General features: G+C 43.2%; 1 protein-coding gene and 1 long non-coding RNA gene across 2 annotated transcripts; one reads left to right on the top strand and one right to left on the bottom strand.

The window, feature by feature from the left end:
* Nucleotides 1-277: 277 nt before the first annotated feature.
* Nucleotides 278-3,798, bottom strand: LOC147967805 (uncharacterized). Its single transcript, XR_015603198.1, has 2 exons — nucleotides 2,203-3,798; nucleotides 278-757 (listed from the first exon to the last, which is right to left on the bottom strand). It is a non-coding gene; the product is annotated as an uncharacterized LOC147967805 (long non-coding RNA).
* Nucleotides 3,799-14,201: 10,403 nt separating this feature from the next.
* On the top strand, nucleotides 14,202-14,861 carry LOC147967806 (protein FAR1-RELATED SEQUENCE 5-like). Its single transcript, XM_087523256.1, has one exon. The coding sequence runs from the start codon at nucleotides 14,202-14,204 to the stop codon at nucleotides 14,859-14,861; it is 660 nt and encodes a 219-aa protein (XP_087379382.1).
* Nucleotides 14,862-18,991: the final 4,130 nt, after the last annotated feature.

The raw sequence follows: 18,991 nt of genomic DNA on the forward strand, positions 1-18,991 counted from the left end.
GGATTAAGCTTATGCAACTATATATGGCTTAACTGCATGCCTCTATCTAAATTATTTATATTATGGCTAAAATTGTAAACGAGTCGAACTTCCATTAGTAATTACATGATGATCCTATGCATGTAGTGAGATATGGATTCACCTTATGGAACTATGAAAATCTGAATTGTGAAGTATATATGGGCTGCTATCCACTTTATTGGGATGATTATGTAGACTTTACTATGTGCAAATGGTACAAAAATAAAGATAGGCCACGCCAAAAATTTCAATGAAATTGCTCCCAAAATATTGTTTACATCAATATATATCAGCAAAATTTCTCAAAATGTTACAGCAAGCCTTAAGGCCAGTCAAGGCATAGCAAGCATGGAGCACGCAAGTATATGTTTGCTTTCAAATTTCAACATGTACCATTGCACCAGCTCTCATCTAGGAATCCCGCAGCAACGCGCGGGGTACCACCTAGTTCTTTATAAAGGCCATGCACTTTTTGTTTGCATTGACCCACTTTTGGTTGTATATGATGTAGGACATCTCCAAAGGAGCATACCCCCCCCCCTCTTTTTAGCCCATGTAGCATCATCATCAGTGGTCTCTCTTACTGACTCTGTAGGTCTGACCGGCTGTGGTTCATCCAGAACCCAGTACAGATCAGCACAAACAAATGCCAGTTCAACTTTCTTCCTCCACTCAGTGTGATTGTCACCTCTGAGTGTCGAAACTTCTTTTAAGCAACTCATCAAGTGAAAGCCTCCTGAAATCATAATTTAAGTGACATCAATATAACAATCATATGCATTAATCTAATGTTGGTCAAATTAAACATATAATTGTCTATGCAATTAAATCTATATTACCGTTGGGCAAAATTAGAAATAAATGCACCTTTAAATTTCAATAATAAAACACGATCATGTTATTAATAACGTTGGTCATAAACATAACATAATCATATTCATTCTAATAATCACTTTAACATGCTCTTAAAAAATAACACTATGTAAACTTTTATTTTCTTTGTAAAAGAGCACTAATTATTTACGCAGCGGAAAAACATGAATAAAAATTCATGAACTTTTTACTTTTACTTTTCAGAGTCATTTTCTGTTAGCTTTTCTATTTTCTAAACAAAAAAATTCGTTGGAAAGTAATTTGCATAGAAAAACTATTTATGAAATTTGCCCAAAAAATCCGGACAAAAACTATTAAAACAAAAATAAAAAAGTCAGCTGGCCCGACGCGCTCGCCCGTGGCGGCTGGCCACGGCTGGCATAGCGGCTCCTGCGCCCGCAGCCTGCTCAGCGCAGCCAGCCAACCAGAGCCCAGCCGCGCGAGTCCATTTCGGCCCAGTGGCCCATCCCAGCGCTAGGGTTTGTTTCTTTGCCGTCCGATGCGATCAGACGGCCGAGCGTCGATTTCGCTCGATCAAAACAACTCGTCAGCGAGGCCGAGGGGAAACCCTAAAACATTCTTCCCCTCGCGCGCCGCTCGCCTTTGCCTTCTCTCTCGCGCACGAGTCGGGCCACCGCACTAGCCGCCGACGGCGACGTACGCCGCAGTGCCGCGCGATCCCTCTTCCCCTTCCTCCTTTGGCAAAGAGAGAGAGAGAGAGAGAGCGACGGCTGCGCCTCCTCTCTCGCCTCTCTCACGACGCGGAGCTCGGGGCTGTGCCCCGGCCGCCCGGTCCCGCCGCCGGCGACGGCGGCGGAAGCCACCGCGCCGCGCGCGCCTCCTCTCCTTTCCCCTTTCCTGTTTCACCCCTCTCCAACCACCACCACCTCCTCTCTGTGTCACCAAGGACGAAGACGGCGTGAAGCAGCGGTGCCCCCTCTGCCCCCCTTGCCGGTGTGCGCGAGCTCCCGATGGAGAGCGCGCCGCCGTCAAGCGGTGCGGTGGTGGTGCCCTTTTGCCCCCTTGGGAGGCTGTGTTCTTCTTCCCCGCACCTCGGCTAGCTGATGCGTGTGGGGATCGAGAGGAACGGCGCGGCCGAAGTGGCGGCGCACTTTGCCGGCGAGGCCCGAGGCCCTCTGCCGGTGAACTTTCCTTTGCCCTCTGATTAGGGTTCTTGGGGAGGGGATCTCTTTTTCTTTTCCTGTTTATTTTTCTTCTTCTTTGTACCGAAATCAACTAGCCCGATCTGGCTCTGAAACCATTGATAGGCCTTAGATCGGAGTAGGCTAGTAGATCCGGTGAACCTACCTTCTCCAGGTGCGGATGAGCTCGATCCAGCGCCGGCCATGGTGGTGTGATGACGGCGGCGATGTGGACAGAGATGGCGGCGGTGGTGTGCTTCCCGTGAGCGCCGCGCTAACCCTAGATCGGAAAGGAGTGTCGGTGGGGATTGTGGCAGCGATTAACCTCGTAAAACGTGCCTCGACCCCCACCTCTGTTTATATAAAGCGGGTCACAGGGGCCCACCAACCATGGTTTGGTTGGGCGCCCCCGATCAGGGCACGAGTCAAGGGTCCGTTCGACCCGTTGGGTTCGAACGGGATAGAGATCAACCTAACACTACCAACACAAATGAACTTGTTACACAACCTATTAGTAGTGCACGACACAAGCCAGCCGCACCACGACTAGCTCCACTAGCCGGTACAAATGGCCACTAGCAATCCCATGACTCAACCACACGACTCGGCCATCTCGTCACTTCCTCTAAGACAATCTATCAACTAACTCTATCCATGCATGTACGTGTGATTCACTCCTCCTATTATGTAGGCTTGTAACTAACTAACTATTGGATGCAGACTCACACACATACTTGGTGCCATACATGCACAACACCAAGATGGCACCTCTTAACACGACTAACAAGCTTTGCAACGTGTACAATGCCGCAGCTTCATCTACATGTACATTGTACAATGACCACATATCTAGGTTTGCACATGCCGCAGCTTCATCTACATGCAAACTCAGAAATAAAACCATGATGAAAATCTAACAACGAGGTTAAGTATAACAATCCACTGAACCAATACACCAGGCTGACTAGTATGTGTAGAACTAGTAGAAGCCTACATGAATGCAATCACTGACCTTACATAAAACTTCACCAAGCCATGCCATGAACCAAGCCTAACAGGCACTGAATCTTAGCGGTTGCAAGTTGTACATGTACAAGTATTATACTAGGTACAAATTATAGAAAATTTCAGGTGTGGCAGGAGCCAAACATTGCCAAATAGCGGGCACCGCCCCTGCATGTAGCAAGAACTTTTTTTGATGTTGCAAGAACTTTTTCCCATCACAATAGAAAAGAAGATTCTGCAATGGTCTTCTATGGATAGATAAAGCCTTCCTTTGTCCTGCAAGGTCCTCTGGTTAAATATTTTCTTATGATCTCATCTTGCTTCCTAGGATTTTTAATGTACTGTAATATTCTTTTTCGATTAGCCGGATTGAAAGGAAGTTCATCCAAATTAATTCCTGCCAGTTAGTAGTACCACGTGATCTTGTCTTTAAGTTGCCACAGTTGTTTTTACAAATATTAAAGCTAACATGAAATCAAACATCAAAACAAATAAATAGTACGAACTTGAAATTGTTCAAACTAAATATATTACAAATATAATTATGATCTAGAATGTAAAAATAAAAAATATGATAATCAAAATAAACAAATAAATGTTCCTATTCCTTATCTTCGTCATCCTCTTCATCCTCCGAGCTGTCATCGGAGTCATCTGAACATATTTCCTATCTATAGTATCATAGACTTCTAAACCTCATGGTCAACACGTGTCTATCATCACATGGAAAAACAAGGATTACAACCCACACTCCAACATCTAGTAATTCATGAAGTCTCAGAAAAAGACTCCATGCAACCCCGTTGATTTCTGGGCGGCCATCTCTTCTAATATGGTAATCACTTTGAATTAACTGGACTATTCATCTATTCATTTCCAACCAGGTAGTACTATATTGTTGTAACCCAAGCCTGCCAACTATTCGCCTCTAGAGAACCTGAAATTTGTTAAATGCATCTATTAATTTTTTATTATGGTCTTACATAGTAAATATATTGAAGAGTGAGTATAATTGCTAACCATATGATGGTCATGATGTTTCACCAGTGAGACAATGGACCCGCGCTAGGTAATCATCCCACCTCTGTAGAATGGCGTGCATGTTTCGGACTTGCATGTTATAGTTATGTTATAGTGGTTGCTCTAGGCGCCCGTTCTTTCTCCTTCGTCGTAAATGTCGGCTATATTTAAATAAGATGTTAAGCATCGTTCTTTATATATCATTATCTAATAAAAATATATATAATAATAAAATATACTTACGGATCAGGCGCTTGGCTTCGCCGTTTGGATGTCTTGCTGAAAGGTACATGACGAAATACACACTATTGTAACCAAAATGTATGGTTTCTCCTGTTTTGACATCGTAGTCATAACAGAAAGCGTCCCATCGAATTCTGCCGATTTGATATCCATCACCGCTCTCTCTTACGTGTGTCATGTATGTTGATCTCTCATGTGTTTGGACTGAGAAATATCGTGTGATATAGTACCTAAACTGCCTTACACCGCGGCATGGAACATTCTAGGGATAATTGGTTTTATGCATTCTATAGAGAATGAGTAGACGTAGTTAGTTATATGGCATATCTTATAAAGGAAATAGTACACATTTTCTTATTTACAATTACTTCACATATATGATCAAAGATCCACATAGACGATTTAAATTTAATATACTAAAATAACATTTAGTATAAATATATGAGCTGTTTTACGGTGATTGGGTTAGTACTCGGAGTACTTAGCAGTACTTACATGTCTGATCACGTCTGATTTTTATTAGCCGTCAGATCTTGCGGGGAATTTTAATTTATTAAATTTAATATGTTAATTGCGATAAGGGCATAATGGTCCAGGGGGAAATATCTTTTCTTGAACCGATCACCTGAGGACCAGATCCATGTCTACTCGATCCAGTTCAGAATTCTCCTCCGATCTATTCGTCGCCGCTCGCCGCTCCTGACCTTCTCCGTCCTCGACCTGCCCGGCGAGAGGAATAAATTCATCGTCCTCGTCCTCCACCCAACCAACCCCAGCCCCCCACGCCGTCACCGAAGAAGAAGAAGGCCGGATCTGCGCCGGCTGAATCGGCGGCGACCGCGGCGGGCGATCCCATCTCTTCGCGCGTACCATCCTTAAGGTATGAATTCGGCTTGGCGTTCTGCTCGTTCTCTTGGCCGTTGCGCCCCTCCACCGTGCATGCAGTACAACCTCAACCCCACAAGATCCGGGTACGGACTAGAACAACGAATGGAAAGCTTCATCGTGGCATAGTTTCTCTTGAGCTAATCGCATCATGTTTGTTTAAGTAAGATGTTGACGTTTGAGATGAGATATACTAAAGGAAGATGAGATACTGGTTCCATAGTTCACTTAATTTAGTTTATTAAAGTCATCATCACTTTAGGTTTGCATAGCGCATGAAATATAGTTTAAAGGAAGATGAGATACTACTTGTTGGACGTTGATGATTGGTTTCCCTCACATGTCAAACCAGCAAAGTCTTTTCCATGCACTTGTCTTTGCCTATGAGCTATTTTACACCTGCAACATTGATAAACAGAAAGATGTTGATGATTGGTTTCCCTCACATGTCATATGCAGGAAGACATGGCGTATGCAAGTGATGAGAGTATGTTCGAGTATGTAAATGTTGTCAGCAAGATGTTTGATAGTGAGGCTGAAGGCTATGAATTCTACAACAAATATGCTCTTGCAAAAGGTTTTAGTGTGAGGAAAAGCTACGTTGAGTGGGATGGATCCAACAAATACATAATTTTAAGGAAAATTGTGTGTAGTCGTCAAGGGTTTCGCGAAGATAAGCACATGAAAAGAAAGATGGAAGATAGAAAAAGGAGGCCACGAAGTTTAACTCGTGTTGGGTGTAATGCTAAATTGGTCATTACGAGATAGGAGGAAACCGGTCGGTGGTTTGTCAAGGATTTCATCGATGAGCACAGCCATCCTCTAGCCCCACGGGATCTTTCTTGTCTGCTGTGTTCGCACAGACGAATTAGCGATGAGCAGAAAGCGGACATTCATTACAAGAAATATGTCAACTTATGACCACCACTATTGGTCACTGAAAGGTCACAAATTTTCATTTACGACGTTTTTGTGACCAAAAACAGAAGGTCAAAAGCTGGCGGTCGTAAACTGACTATAGCGACCTTTAACAAAAGGTCGTTGATCCTATGACCTTCTGTTTTGGTCGCTAGCTCTCTCCCCAGGCCATGTCGGATCTGACGTGGCACTCTGACGTGGCAAAATTGCGATGAATTGAAAAGGTCGTTGGTTAAAATCAGCCCGGTCCAATTGGGTGTTTTACATGGGCCGAGCCCATTAATTCAACCTATTTGTTGTTTTTTTTCTTTCAATTTGGGTAAGCTACACGGGCCAGGCCCTATAATTCGGCCTTTTTATTTTTGGGTTGTGGCCCTTCTTTTTCCTTTTTCAAATGGGTCCCAATTGTCAGATTCTAATAAGCGGGTCCCAAATGTCCATTTCTGGTTTGTGGGTCCTTATTGTCATGGTCATGTTTCTCAGATTTCAATATGCCAATAATTAAAGAACCAATATTAAAATCAAAATAGAAAGAAAACAGGTGTAATACTTCAAATAACAAGAAGCAACAATCTGTTACATCAACACATACAAATGCAATCACAGTATAACAAGCTCTACAGGTGTACAATATGTCACAAGAGCCGATGATCATCAAGTTCTACAGCATAACATGTGTACATACAGTCAAATACACAGGCACCAAAATATGGTGGCAACATCAACTAAAGACTGATGCACATCTCCAGGCTAATCTTTGGTCACAGCAGCAGCCACCTCGAAAACATAAGATCCTGATCTATATAAATTATTTACTTAAAGATTCTTCTCCTGGAATTCCTTGTACACAAACTTTTGACGAATGAAGGCCAAAATCTGCGGATTATAAATCGGAAAAGTTAGGGAACATAATCAAGTGTAGCCGTGCATATAACATTCTCCTAACAATGAAACATAGCTGCAGAATTTGAGATCTAATAAGAAACCATGCATATAACATTCTCATAACAACAAAACTGAGATATATTTGGAAAGGGCAAATGACAAGTATCAACCTACTGCTAGATAACAGAGCAAACATGTCAAAATTATTCAGATATCCTGCTATGTGTCACATTATACATGCATCAAGCTTCAGGCCATCAATTTTAGGACGAGTAGATACCTAACTTCATGCCGATGATATGGATGGGGCTGCTGTAGAACATCTGGTAAGCATCATCTTTGACGCTGAACGTTGCAGATACTTCTCCATTTAGTAGTCTATCATGCGCTCCTGCCATCGCGCCAGAGAGGATATGATAAGTCTAAAATACTATTAGCAGCCCACAATGCTAAAAAGGTGCTCTAAGATAGTGAACTAGTGGATATCACTCAAGTAAACTATTTTACTCCTTACATACAACAGTCAGGAATTAGTACAGTTGTTGAAGCAGGAGTAAGCTGATCATATAACATAAGAGTCAGGAATTCTATGCTTATTTTTAAGAAAAATGATACAAATTAAGGCTTTGTTTAACAGTAGGTCTAAGAAAATAAACTATGCATTTGGTGAGAATATAGCAACAGATTAAGAGCATATTGTTCAGCATCACACAGATAGTAGAAACATGCTATAGGAAGCTATTTGCATAAAGTAGAGAACTACAAAACAAGCTATTGACCATCCTACTGGTAGCAAGGACATAAAGATAATCACTTAATAAGATAAGAAGCAGACATGAATCACATAACTATGTACAATTCAATATCCCAACTGAGAGTGAACATGTATTCAACATTTCCTGCATTTCAATACATGCACGACAGATTCACAGCAAAACTATATATAGCTGTACAAACATGCATGAATGGGAAAGCAACCAAACTACAAGAACATATAAGGAAAGAAAGGGAATCACTATAACCTATGGAGTGACAAGCACATATATGAACTCAAAGTAATGCCCAGCTAGACCAAAAGAAGCTGGATTAGTCAGAAGCACATATATGAGCCGTGCCGTCCAATCCCGCAGCCACCAACTCGCGCCGCTCGCCGCCGCGGTCACCACCTTCGTCGTCGACGCGGCGGTGCTGCCAGACCTGCAAAAAACAGAGGAGGCGTTTGGAATCAGGCGATGGAATAAGGCGAATGGACATCACACTTGCCAACAAGAAATACTCCACCAAAGACAAATCATAAATTAAACTACTGCAAGCAAGAAGAGATACGAAGAGGGAACTACTGCTTGCAAGCACTACTGCTTGCAAGTCCCAACTTAACAACAGTTATCATCAATTTAGTTAATCGAAGATGCTACTCTAACTACTCCATTTTGCAAGATGCACGACTCACAGCTCATGACATGATACTAAGAGAGAACATCATAGAGACTCAAGCAGATCCTAATATAAAGCTACTCAGTTGCTAGCAAGATGAATCAACAAGAACTCTACTTCAGCAACAAAGCGAGCAGAAGCACTACTTCAAGATGGCAGGCGTTGATACCCTATTGCACATAACTGGAGAAAGAAAGGCTCTTCCCACGTGCCCAGTCAAGGGACATTGACAAGAATAATTTGGTTTCAGTAGGCTGCCAGAGCACAACAAGTAAAGCCCAGGCAAGGTCTCCCCGCCCAAACTACTAATCCCAGGATCATAAGGAACGGTTCTTGCGTTCCATAATCCACAGAAGAATAATTACACAGGCCCAAGCTCTAAACGCAATTGATCCAAGTTTGCACCCCTTGTGCAGATCTAAAATCATTTGCCAGACCTCACCAGAGCATTACGCAAACCAAATTTACACTAGGAATTCCCAAGGTGTCCATCAAGAGATGAAACAAAAGGAGGAGGACTCATTGGGTCGTCCAGGTCAACGCCCCTACCCCTGAACAAGAGGCTCTCGTTCTTGTTACAGGCCACCCGCTCAAAGATATACTACGTACTCCATGGATCTCTAGATAACAATCCAAGCAGGAGGAGGAGGAGGAGGTTAATCGGGACTGACCGCGGCGTGGGGCTCGAAGGGGTGGTCCTCCTCGAGGTTGGCGACGAGGGAGGCGATGTCGTGGTCCTCGTAGCAGTAGGGGTAGGCAAAGTCGGGCCTGCCCAGATTCTTGTCGCCGTCCATGTCCAGCTCGTCCATCCCCGCCCGATCTGCGCCTGCCCGCATGCAAGAACCGGCAAATCAATCAGCCAACCAACCAACCAACCAATCAATCAATCAATCACGAAACCCGGCGCAGAGTGATTCGATCCAATCGATCCCGAGAGGGGGGAAGGGAGGGTACCGGCGTGGCCGAGCTGCGCGGTGTAGAATCGCTTGGCGATGGCCAGGCGCGAGATCAGCTGGCTGCAAGGAGCACGCATCCAGCCTGGGAGCTCGCTCCGTCCTTCCCAGGATGAACAGGGTCAGTGGATGGGAGCGTGAGGGGGAGGAGGAGCTGCTCGATCTGGGTAGGGAGAGAAGGAGAGAGGAGAGGGAGTTCGCCGGTGGGGGTGGCGGCGGCGAGGCAGTCCACCGGAGGGAGGTGGCCGACACGGGCAGGAATGGAGATGGAGGCCGGGGCGGGAGGACGCAGGCAGGATTGGATCTGGGAGGGAGAAGGGGGCAGCGGCGGCTGGAGTGGGAGGGGAGTTAGGGTTTGGGTGGTTGGGCTGTGGGTAGGACGAGGGGTGAGAAGGTGCGTGGGTGTGGGCCGTTGGATCTGGGAGTATCCGATGGTCTGTGATGCTTGATCCGCGTGACATGCCAATAGACCAATCAGAACGAAGTATAGACTTTGATGATGTTATGACCTTCTAAATTGGTCGTAATTGATTAACAATAGGTAGATACTACCAGTCAGCCAGATGATTTTTCCTAGAAATCATCCGCCTGGCTAGCCGCCCGATCTGTCCATTGGTGGTCCTTCAATCACATCAATATGTCACGATAGCACCCAGCGTGAAAAAGCTTCAACGCAGCACCGATGACATCCCCATGAAGCTCCATTGCATCTCTTGACGGTGCTTCAAGAGTTCCAACGCAGCACCACGGCGCCCGATGAAGCTCCGTTGCAGCATCGGGGAGATCCAACGCAGCACCATGACAATCGGCGGTAAGTTTCCTTCTCTTTTTTTGACAATGTTTGTTAAGGTTCCTCATAAGTAGTAGTATTGTTCCCTCGAATAACAGAAAATACATTTTCCATTTTTTGAGTGCCCAAAATGATTTTTTTGTGAGTGACCTTCCATATATTTGTTTCAAATTTGAACCAAATCATTTTTCTAAAATACTAGCCCATATTTAATGCACAATTGACCAAATGGTTGGGTGTAAAAAGTTTTGATCCACCTCTGGTGAAAAAGACAAATTCCCGCCGATTCAGCTGGAAGCGGGTCAAATTTGAACTGTAGCTGCCTCATAGTTTGCTATTTATTTTTTCCAAAATCATTTCTAGGTACATAAGTATCTATTTAATCAGTGAAACATCAAAAAATTTCCAAGATTCAACCACTAGCTAGGAATGGTCAAGCCCGCCGTTTTGACCGCATTTTGAAACGGGCATAAAAAATTCAAAAAAAAAATCAAAAAATTGGAAAACCTTCGCATTGTGTCACTATAAGTGACCAAGTTTCCAGGAAAAATAATAAACTTGTAATATGGAAATTATTTTTAAAAAGTGTTCTCAGAAATGAGCGATCATGTATGGAGATCAATGGCTTTCAAGCCAAATGATCAATCTTATGGCCACATTCATGGCATAGTTTGTTCAAATGATCTCATATTGTGCACAAGGGTGCATATTGGAATCGCAAACAATGTTGTCTAAGGAAGTTTTCATTTTCGTTGGACGAAAAAACCATTTTCCATTTTTCGAGTGCCCGAAAGGAGGTTTTTTTGTGAAGGAACTACCAAATAATTGTTGCAAAATTGGACCAAATCATTTTTATAAAGTACTAGGCCATATTTAATGCAAAATTGACCAAATGTTTGGGTGCAAAAAGTTTTGATCCACCTCTCATGAAAAAGACAAATTTCCGCCGATTCAGCTGGAAGCGGGTCAAATTTGAACTGCAGCTGCCTCATAGTTTGCTATTTATTTTTTCCAAAAATTATTTCTAGGTACATAAGTATCTTTTTAATCAGAGAAACACCAACAAAATTCCAAGATTCAACCACTAGCTAGGAACGGCCATTCCCGCCGTTTTGACCGCATTTTGAAACGGGCATAAAAAATTCAAAAAAAAATCAAAAAATTGGGAAACCTTCGCATTGTGTCATCATATGTGGCCAAGTTCCTAGGAAAAATAACAAACTTGTAATACGGCAATTATTATAAAAAAGTGTTCTCAGAAACGAGCTATCATGTGTCGAGATCAATGGCTTTCAAGCCAAATGATCAATCTTATGGCCACATTCATGGCATAGTTTGTTCAAATGATCTCATATTGTGCACAAGAGTGCATATTGGAATCGCAAACAATGTTGTCTAAGGAAGTTTTCATTTTCGTTGGACGAAAAAACCATTTTCCATTTTTTGAGTGCCCGAAAGGAGGTTTTTTTGTGAAGGAACTACCAAATAATTGTTGCAAAATTGGACCAAATCATTTTTATAAAGTACTAGGCCATATTTAATGCAAAATTGACCAAATGTTTGGGTGCAAAAAGTTTTGATCCACCTCTCGTGAAAAAGACAAATTTCCGCCGATTCAGCTGGAAGCGGGTCAAATTTGAACTGCAGCTGCCTCATAGTTTGCTATTTATTTTTTCCAAAAATCATTTCTAGGTACATAAGTATCTTTTTAATCAGAGAAACACCAACAAAATTCCAAGATTCAACCACTAGCTAGGAACGGTCATTCCCACCGTTTTGACCGCATTTTGAAACGGGCATAAAAAATTCAAAAAAAATCAAAAAAATGGGAAACCTTCGCATTGTGTCATCATATGTGGCCAAGTTCCTAGGAAAAATAACAAACTTGTAATATGGCAATTATTATAAAAAAGTGTTCTCAGAAACGAGCTATCATGTGTGGAGATCAATGGCTTTCAAGCCAAATGATCAATTTTATGGCCACATTCATGGCATAGTTTGTTCAAATGTTCTCATATTGTGCACAAGAGTGCATATTGGAATGGCAAACAATGTTGTCTAAGGAAGTTTTCATTTTCGTTGGACGAAAAAACCATTTTCCATTTTTCGAGTGCCCGAAAGGAGGTTTTTTTTGTGAAGGAACTACCAAATAATTGTTGCAAAATTGGACCAAATCATTTTTATAAAATACTAGGCCATATTTAATGCATAATTGACAAAATGGTTGGGTGTAAATTTTTTTGATCCACCTCTCATGAAAAAGACAAATTTCCGCCGATTCAGGTGGAAGCGGGTCAAATTTGAACTGCAGCTGCCTCATAGTTTGCTATTTATTTTTTCCAAAAATCATTTCTAGTTACATAAGGACCTATTTAATCATAAATACATGGTTTGGTGGCGATACGTCGAGGTTTGGGCGGTGGCCGAGGGCCCCAACTCTAGAGCGCGTAAACTTGCATGCCCGTCGCGTGGTCACCGCGTGACCGTAATGTTGCCATGTGTTCTGGGCGGCCTAGAGATGTCTAGTGGGTTGGGAACTCCCCAGGTTGGTGCTAGAAAGAAAATTACAACATAAGATTCTCACGAGGAGACCGATCGATGCTCAAACATGAATTAGCAGCCAAGTGTTTGATTAGTGGTACGGGAAATGCACATGGCCAATGGGCGTGAGTTTTGGATGAGGATGATCATCTACTAAGAAGAATGTCTTCACAAATTTTTAGCTCAAAAGGAGGATCCTGGGTGGTACTTGCTTTGCAAAGTACCACGCTGGACAAAAATATGAATGTTGAAGCTGGGCTCAAAATAATGAATGGAGTGAGCTGAAATTTTGTGGAGGATGGTTATTTGGACATAGGAAAGCATTGTAGAAAATTGATACCATTTGGACATGCCAAAGTAGTACTTCCTTCACAATGCTCTTCTATGGACAGAAACTTGGGAAAACTAGTGAGAGAGATTGGATGAATGAAATGAGCTCAAAATTGGTGTAGGTAAGTTACTTAGGTATGGTCATGCGCTGGTAAATTTTCACATCATTTGGGTAAGCCTAGCTAGTACTTACTTCACAAAGCTTCTCTCGAGGTAGAAACTTTGGAAATTTCCCGAGAAAGATTTACTAGGAAAATTGAGCTGAATATTAGCATGTGGCAATGATTTGGGTATGGAAGAGTGCCCGAAAAGTTTGAGGGTATAGGAGGGGTATATATAACACTTGCTTTGCAACGTGCCAATTTGGCCATAAAATATAAATTGAACCTGGGCTCACATAGATGATTTGACTGAGCTGCAATTTGGAGGAGGGTGATAATTTGGGCATATGAAGGAACTGTATAAATTTCATGTCATTTAGAGATATAAAAAAGGTACTTCCTTCACAATGCTTCTAGGTGGGCAAAAACTTTGGAAATTTGCCGAGGAAGATTTGCTAGGCAAATGGAGCTGAATTTTGTCATGCGGTAATGATTTGGATAGGAAAGAGTGCCCAAAAATTCCGAGGGCAATCAAGAATATATAAATAACACTTCCTTCATAAAGTGTTGTTGTGAACAGAATAGGAAAATGAATATTGTTGAATTAGTTTTGAACTAGGCAAGGAAGGATTTTTACATATTTGATGAAGATATGCCCCAAAGAATTTATGAGATTTTTTTGGGAATTTTGGGAATGATAGAAATATAGGTTGCTTCACAACCTAGGGCAAAAACCGCCACATGGACATGACACATAGGCAAAACTGATGAGATGGCGCCTAGTCATCACAACCCACCACAATCTACAAGGCTATGACCATCTATATTGGTCATTAACAACTAGAAATAAGGCAGCGGACTAGCACTGTTTGCTTTGTGACCATTTCGTGTAAGGAAATTACGACCTTTCTGACCAAAATGGTCGCAATGGTTTAGGGTTTGGAGCCCCCTGAACAGCTTTTGACCAATTGGTCTAAAATGGTCATGAATTTATGACCAATTCTTCGAGGGTCACTGAAGAAGGTCATAAGTTGACATATTTCTTGTAGTGACTGCGGACATGGAAAAATGTGGGATCCGCAAATACCGTATTATGGATATTTTGTGCTTTCAATACGGTGGATTTGATAAGGTTGGATGCATAAAGAGGGACGTTTATAATTTCTGCCATGCTAATAAGCAGGAGACAATCAGTGCCGGTGATGCTAAAACGGTGATCATGCACATGATGGCGAGGCGAGAGCGAGATGTGGATTTTTTCTTCAAGTACTTGGTAGACGAGCATGGCCATCTGAAGGGACTGTTCTGGGCTGATAGTCAATCGCTACTTGACTACGAGGCTTTCGGAGACGTCATTGTTTTCGATAGCACATACAGAACCAACAAATACAATCTGCCATTTGTGCCTTTTGTCGGGTTGAATCACCACCGCAGCACTGTTATATTTGGCTGTGGTATAATTTCTCATGAAACAAGCCAGGCATACGAGTGGATGTTGCGGACCTTTTCTGATTGCATGGCACAGAAGCATCCGATATCTGTGATCACAGATGGGGACCTTGCAATGCAGAGAGCAATAAGGGTGGTCTGGCCAGACTCAAACCATAGACTATGTATATGGCACATTCAGCAGAACATTGTACGCCATCTGCATGATGACGACGTAAAGGAGGAATTCAGATCTTTCATTTATGATACTTCTGAAGGAAATATGCCCTAGAGGCAATAATAAAGTTATTATTTATTTCCTTATATCATGATAAATGTTTATTATTCATGCTAGAATTGTATCAACCGGAAACATAATACATGTGTGAATACATAGACAAACAGAGTGTCACAAGTATGCCTCTACTTGACTAGCTCGTTAATCAAAGATGGTTATGTTTCCTGACCATGAACAAAGAGTTGTTATTTGATTAACGAGGTCACATCATTAGTTGAATGATCTGATTGACATGACCCATTCCATTAGCTTAGCACCCGATCGTTTAGTATGTTGCTATTGCTTTCTTCATGACTTATACATGTTCCTATGACTATGAGATTATGCAACTCCCGTTTGCTGGAGGAACACTTTGTGTGCTACCAAACGTCACAACATAAATGGGTGATTATAAAGGAGCTCTACATGTGTCTCCAATGGTAGATGTTGGGTTGGCGTATTTCGAGAATAGGATTTGTCACTCTGATTGTCGGAGAGGTATCTCTGGGCCCTCTCGGTAATGCACATCACATAAGCCTTGCAAGCATTGCAACTAATGAGTTAGTTGCGGGATGATGTATTACGGAACGAGTAAAGAGACTTGCCGGTAACGGGATTGAACTAGGTATTGGATACCGACGATCAAATCTCGGGCAAGTAACATACCGATGACAAAGGGAACAACGTATGTTGTTATGCGGTCTGACCGATAAAGATCTTCGTAGAATATGTAGGAGCCAATATGGGCATCCAGGTCCCGCTATTGGTTATTGACCGGAGACGTGTCTCGGTCATGTCTACATTGTTCTCGAACCGTAGGGTCCGCACGCTTAACGTTACGATGACAATTATTATGAGTTTATGCATTTTGATGTACCGAAGTTAGTTCGGAGTCCCGGATGTGATCACAGACTTGAAGAGGAGTCTCGAAATGGTCGAGACATAAAGATTGATATATTGGAAGCCTATGTTTGGATATCGGAAGTGTTCCGGGTGAAATCGGGATTTTACCGGAGTACCGGGAGGTTACCGGAACCCCCCGGGAGCCATATGGGCCTTAGTGGGCTTTAGTGGAAAGGTGAAAGGGGCAGCCCAAGGTGGGCTGCACGCCTCCCCCCTCCCCTAGTCCTATTAGGACAAGGAGAGGTGGCCGGCCCCCTCTCTCTCTTTTCCCCCTCGGGGAATCCTATTCCAACTAGGATTGGGGGGGGGGGAGTCCTACTCCCGGTAGGAGTAGGACTCCTCCTGCGCCCTCCTCCTGGCCGGCCGCACCCTCCCCCTTGGCTCCTTTATATACGGAGGCAGGGGCAGCTCTAGACACACAAGTTGATCCTTGAGATCGTTCCTTAGCCATGTGCGGTGCCCCCTGCCACCATATTCCACCTCGATCATATTGTAGCGGTGCTTAGGCGAAGCCCTGCGACAGTAGAACATCAAGATCGTCACCACGCCGTCGTGCTGACGGAACTCCTCCCCGATGCTTTGCTGGATCGAAGCCCGGGGATCGTCATCGAGCTGTACGTGTGCTAAGAACTCGGAGGTGCCGGAGTAACGGTGCTTGGATCGGTCGGATCGTGAAGACGTACGACTACATCAACCGCGTTGTGCTAACGCTTCCGCAGTCGATCTACAAGGGTACGTAGATCACACTCTCCCCTCTCATTGCTATGCATCACCATGATCTTGCGTGTGCGTAGGAAAATTTTGAAATTACTACGAAACCCAACAGTGGCATCCGAGCCTAGGTTTTATGGTTTGATGTTATTTGCACGAGTAGAACACAAGTGAGTTGTGGGCGATATAAGTCATACTGCCTACCAGCATGTCATACTTTGGTTCGGCGGTATTGTTGGACGAGACGACCCGGACCAACATTACGCGTACGCTTACGCGAGACCGGTTCCCCCGACGTGCTTTGCACACAGGTAGCTTGCGGGCGACTGTCTCTCCAACTTTAGTTGAACCAAGTGTGGCTACGCCCGGTCCTTGCGAAGGTTAAAACGGAGTCTATTTGACAAACTATCGTTGTGGTTTTGATGCGTAGGTGAGATTGGTTCTTGCTTAAGCCCGTAGCAGCCACGTAAAACTTGCAACAACAAAGTAGAGGACGTCTAACTTGTTTTTGCAGGGCATGTTGTGATGTGATATGGTCAAGACATGATGCTAAATTTTATTGTATGAGATGATCATGTTTTGTAACCGAGTTATCGGCAACTGGCAGGAGCCATATGGTTGTCGCTTTATTGTATGCAATGCAATCGCGATGTAATGCTTTACTTTATTACTAAGCGGTAGTGATAGTCGTGGAAGCATAAGATTGGCGAGACGACAACGATGCTACGATGGAGATCAAGGTGTCGCGCCGGTGACGATGGTGATCATGACGGTGCTTCGGAGATGGAGATCACAAGCACAAGATGATGATGGCCATATCATATCACTTATATTGATTGCATGTGATGCTTATCTTTTTATGCATCTTATCTTGCTTTCATTGACGGTAGCATTATAGGATGATCTCTCACTAAATTATCAAGAAGTGTTCTCCCTGAGTATGCACCGTTGCCAAAGTTCGTCGTGCCCAGACACCACGTGATGATCGGGTGTGATAAGCTCTACGTCCATCTACAACGGGTGCAAGCCAGTTTTGCACACGCAGAATACTCAGGTTAAACTTGACGAGCCTAGCATATGCAGATATGGCCTCGGAACACGGAGACCGAAAGGTCGAGCGTGAATCATATAGTAGATATGATCAACATAACGATGTTCACCATTGAAAACTACTCCATCTCACGTGATGATCGGTTATGGTTTAGTTGATTTGGATCATGTGATCACTTAGAAGATTAGAGGGATGTCTATCTAAGTGGGAGTTCTTAAATAATATGATTAATTGAACTTAAATTTATCATGAACTTAGTCCCTGATAGTATCTTGCTTGTTTATGTTGATTGTAGATAGATGGCTCATGCTGTTGTTCCGTTGAATTTTAATGCGTTCCTTGAGAAAGCAAAGTTGAAAGATGATGGTAGCAATTACACGGACTGGGTCCGTAACTTGAGGATTATCCTCATTGCTGCACAGAAGAATTACATCCTGGAAGCACCGCTGGGTGCCAGGCCTGCTGCTGGAGCAACACCAGATGTTATGAACGTCTGGCAGAGCAAAGCTGACGACTACTCGATAGTTCAGTGTGCCATGCTTTACGGCTTAGAATCGGGACTTCAACGATGTTTTGAACGTCATGGAGCATATGAGATGTTTCAGGAGTTGAAGTTAATATTTCAAGCAAATGCCCGGATTGAGAGATATGAAGTCTCCAATAAGTTCTATAGCTGCAAGATGGAGGAGAACAGTTCTGTCAGTGAGCATATACTCAAAATGTCTGGGTATAATAATCACTTGATTCAATTGGGAGTTAATCTTCCAGATGATTGCGTCATTGACAGAATTCTCCAATCACTGCCACCAAGCTACAAGAGCTTCGTGATGAACTATAATATGCAAGGGATGAACAAGACTATTCCCGAGCTCTTCGCAATGCTGAAAGCTGCGGAGGTAGAAATCAAGAAGGAGCATCAAGTGTTGATGGTCAACAAGACCACTAGTTTCAAGAAGGGCAAAGGGAAGAAGAAGGGGAACTTCAAAAAGAACAGCAAGCAAGTTGCTGCTCAAGAGAAGAAACCCAAGTCTGGACCTAAGCCTGAAACTGAGTGCTTCTACTGCAAGCAGACTGGTCACTTGAAGCGGAACTGCCCCAAGTATTTGGCGGATAAGAAGGATGGCAAGGTGAACAAAGGTATATGTGATATACATGTTATTGATGTGTACCTTACTAGAGCTCGCAGTAGCACCTGAGTATTTGATACTGGTTCTGTTGCTAATATTTGCAACTCAAAACAGGGACTACGGATTAAGCGAACACTGGCAAAGGACGAGGTGACGATGCGCGTATGAAATGGTTCCAAAGTCGATGTGATCGCGGTCGGCACGCTACCTCTACATCTACCTTCGGGATTAGTATTAGACCTAAATAATTGTTATTTGGTGCCAGCGTTGAGCATGAACATTATATCTGGATCTTGTTTAATGCGAGACGGTTATTCATTTAAATCAGAGAATAATGGTTGTTCTATTTATAT

Source organism: Triticum urartu, chromosome 5A (genome assembly GCF_056163025.1).
Source record: "Triticum urartu cultivar PI428250 chromosome 5A, HENAU_Tu73, whole genome shotgun sequence".
In the NCBI taxonomy this organism is placed as follows: domain Eukaryota; kingdom Viridiplantae; phylum Streptophyta; class Magnoliopsida; order Poales; family Poaceae; genus Triticum; species Triticum urartu.

What these genes read in the sequence shown, in the direction of transcription:
- LOC147967806 (XM_087523256.1), top strand. Translation starts at nt 14,202, where the DNA reads ATGGAAAAATGTGGGATCCGCAAATACCGTATTATGGATATTTTGTGC.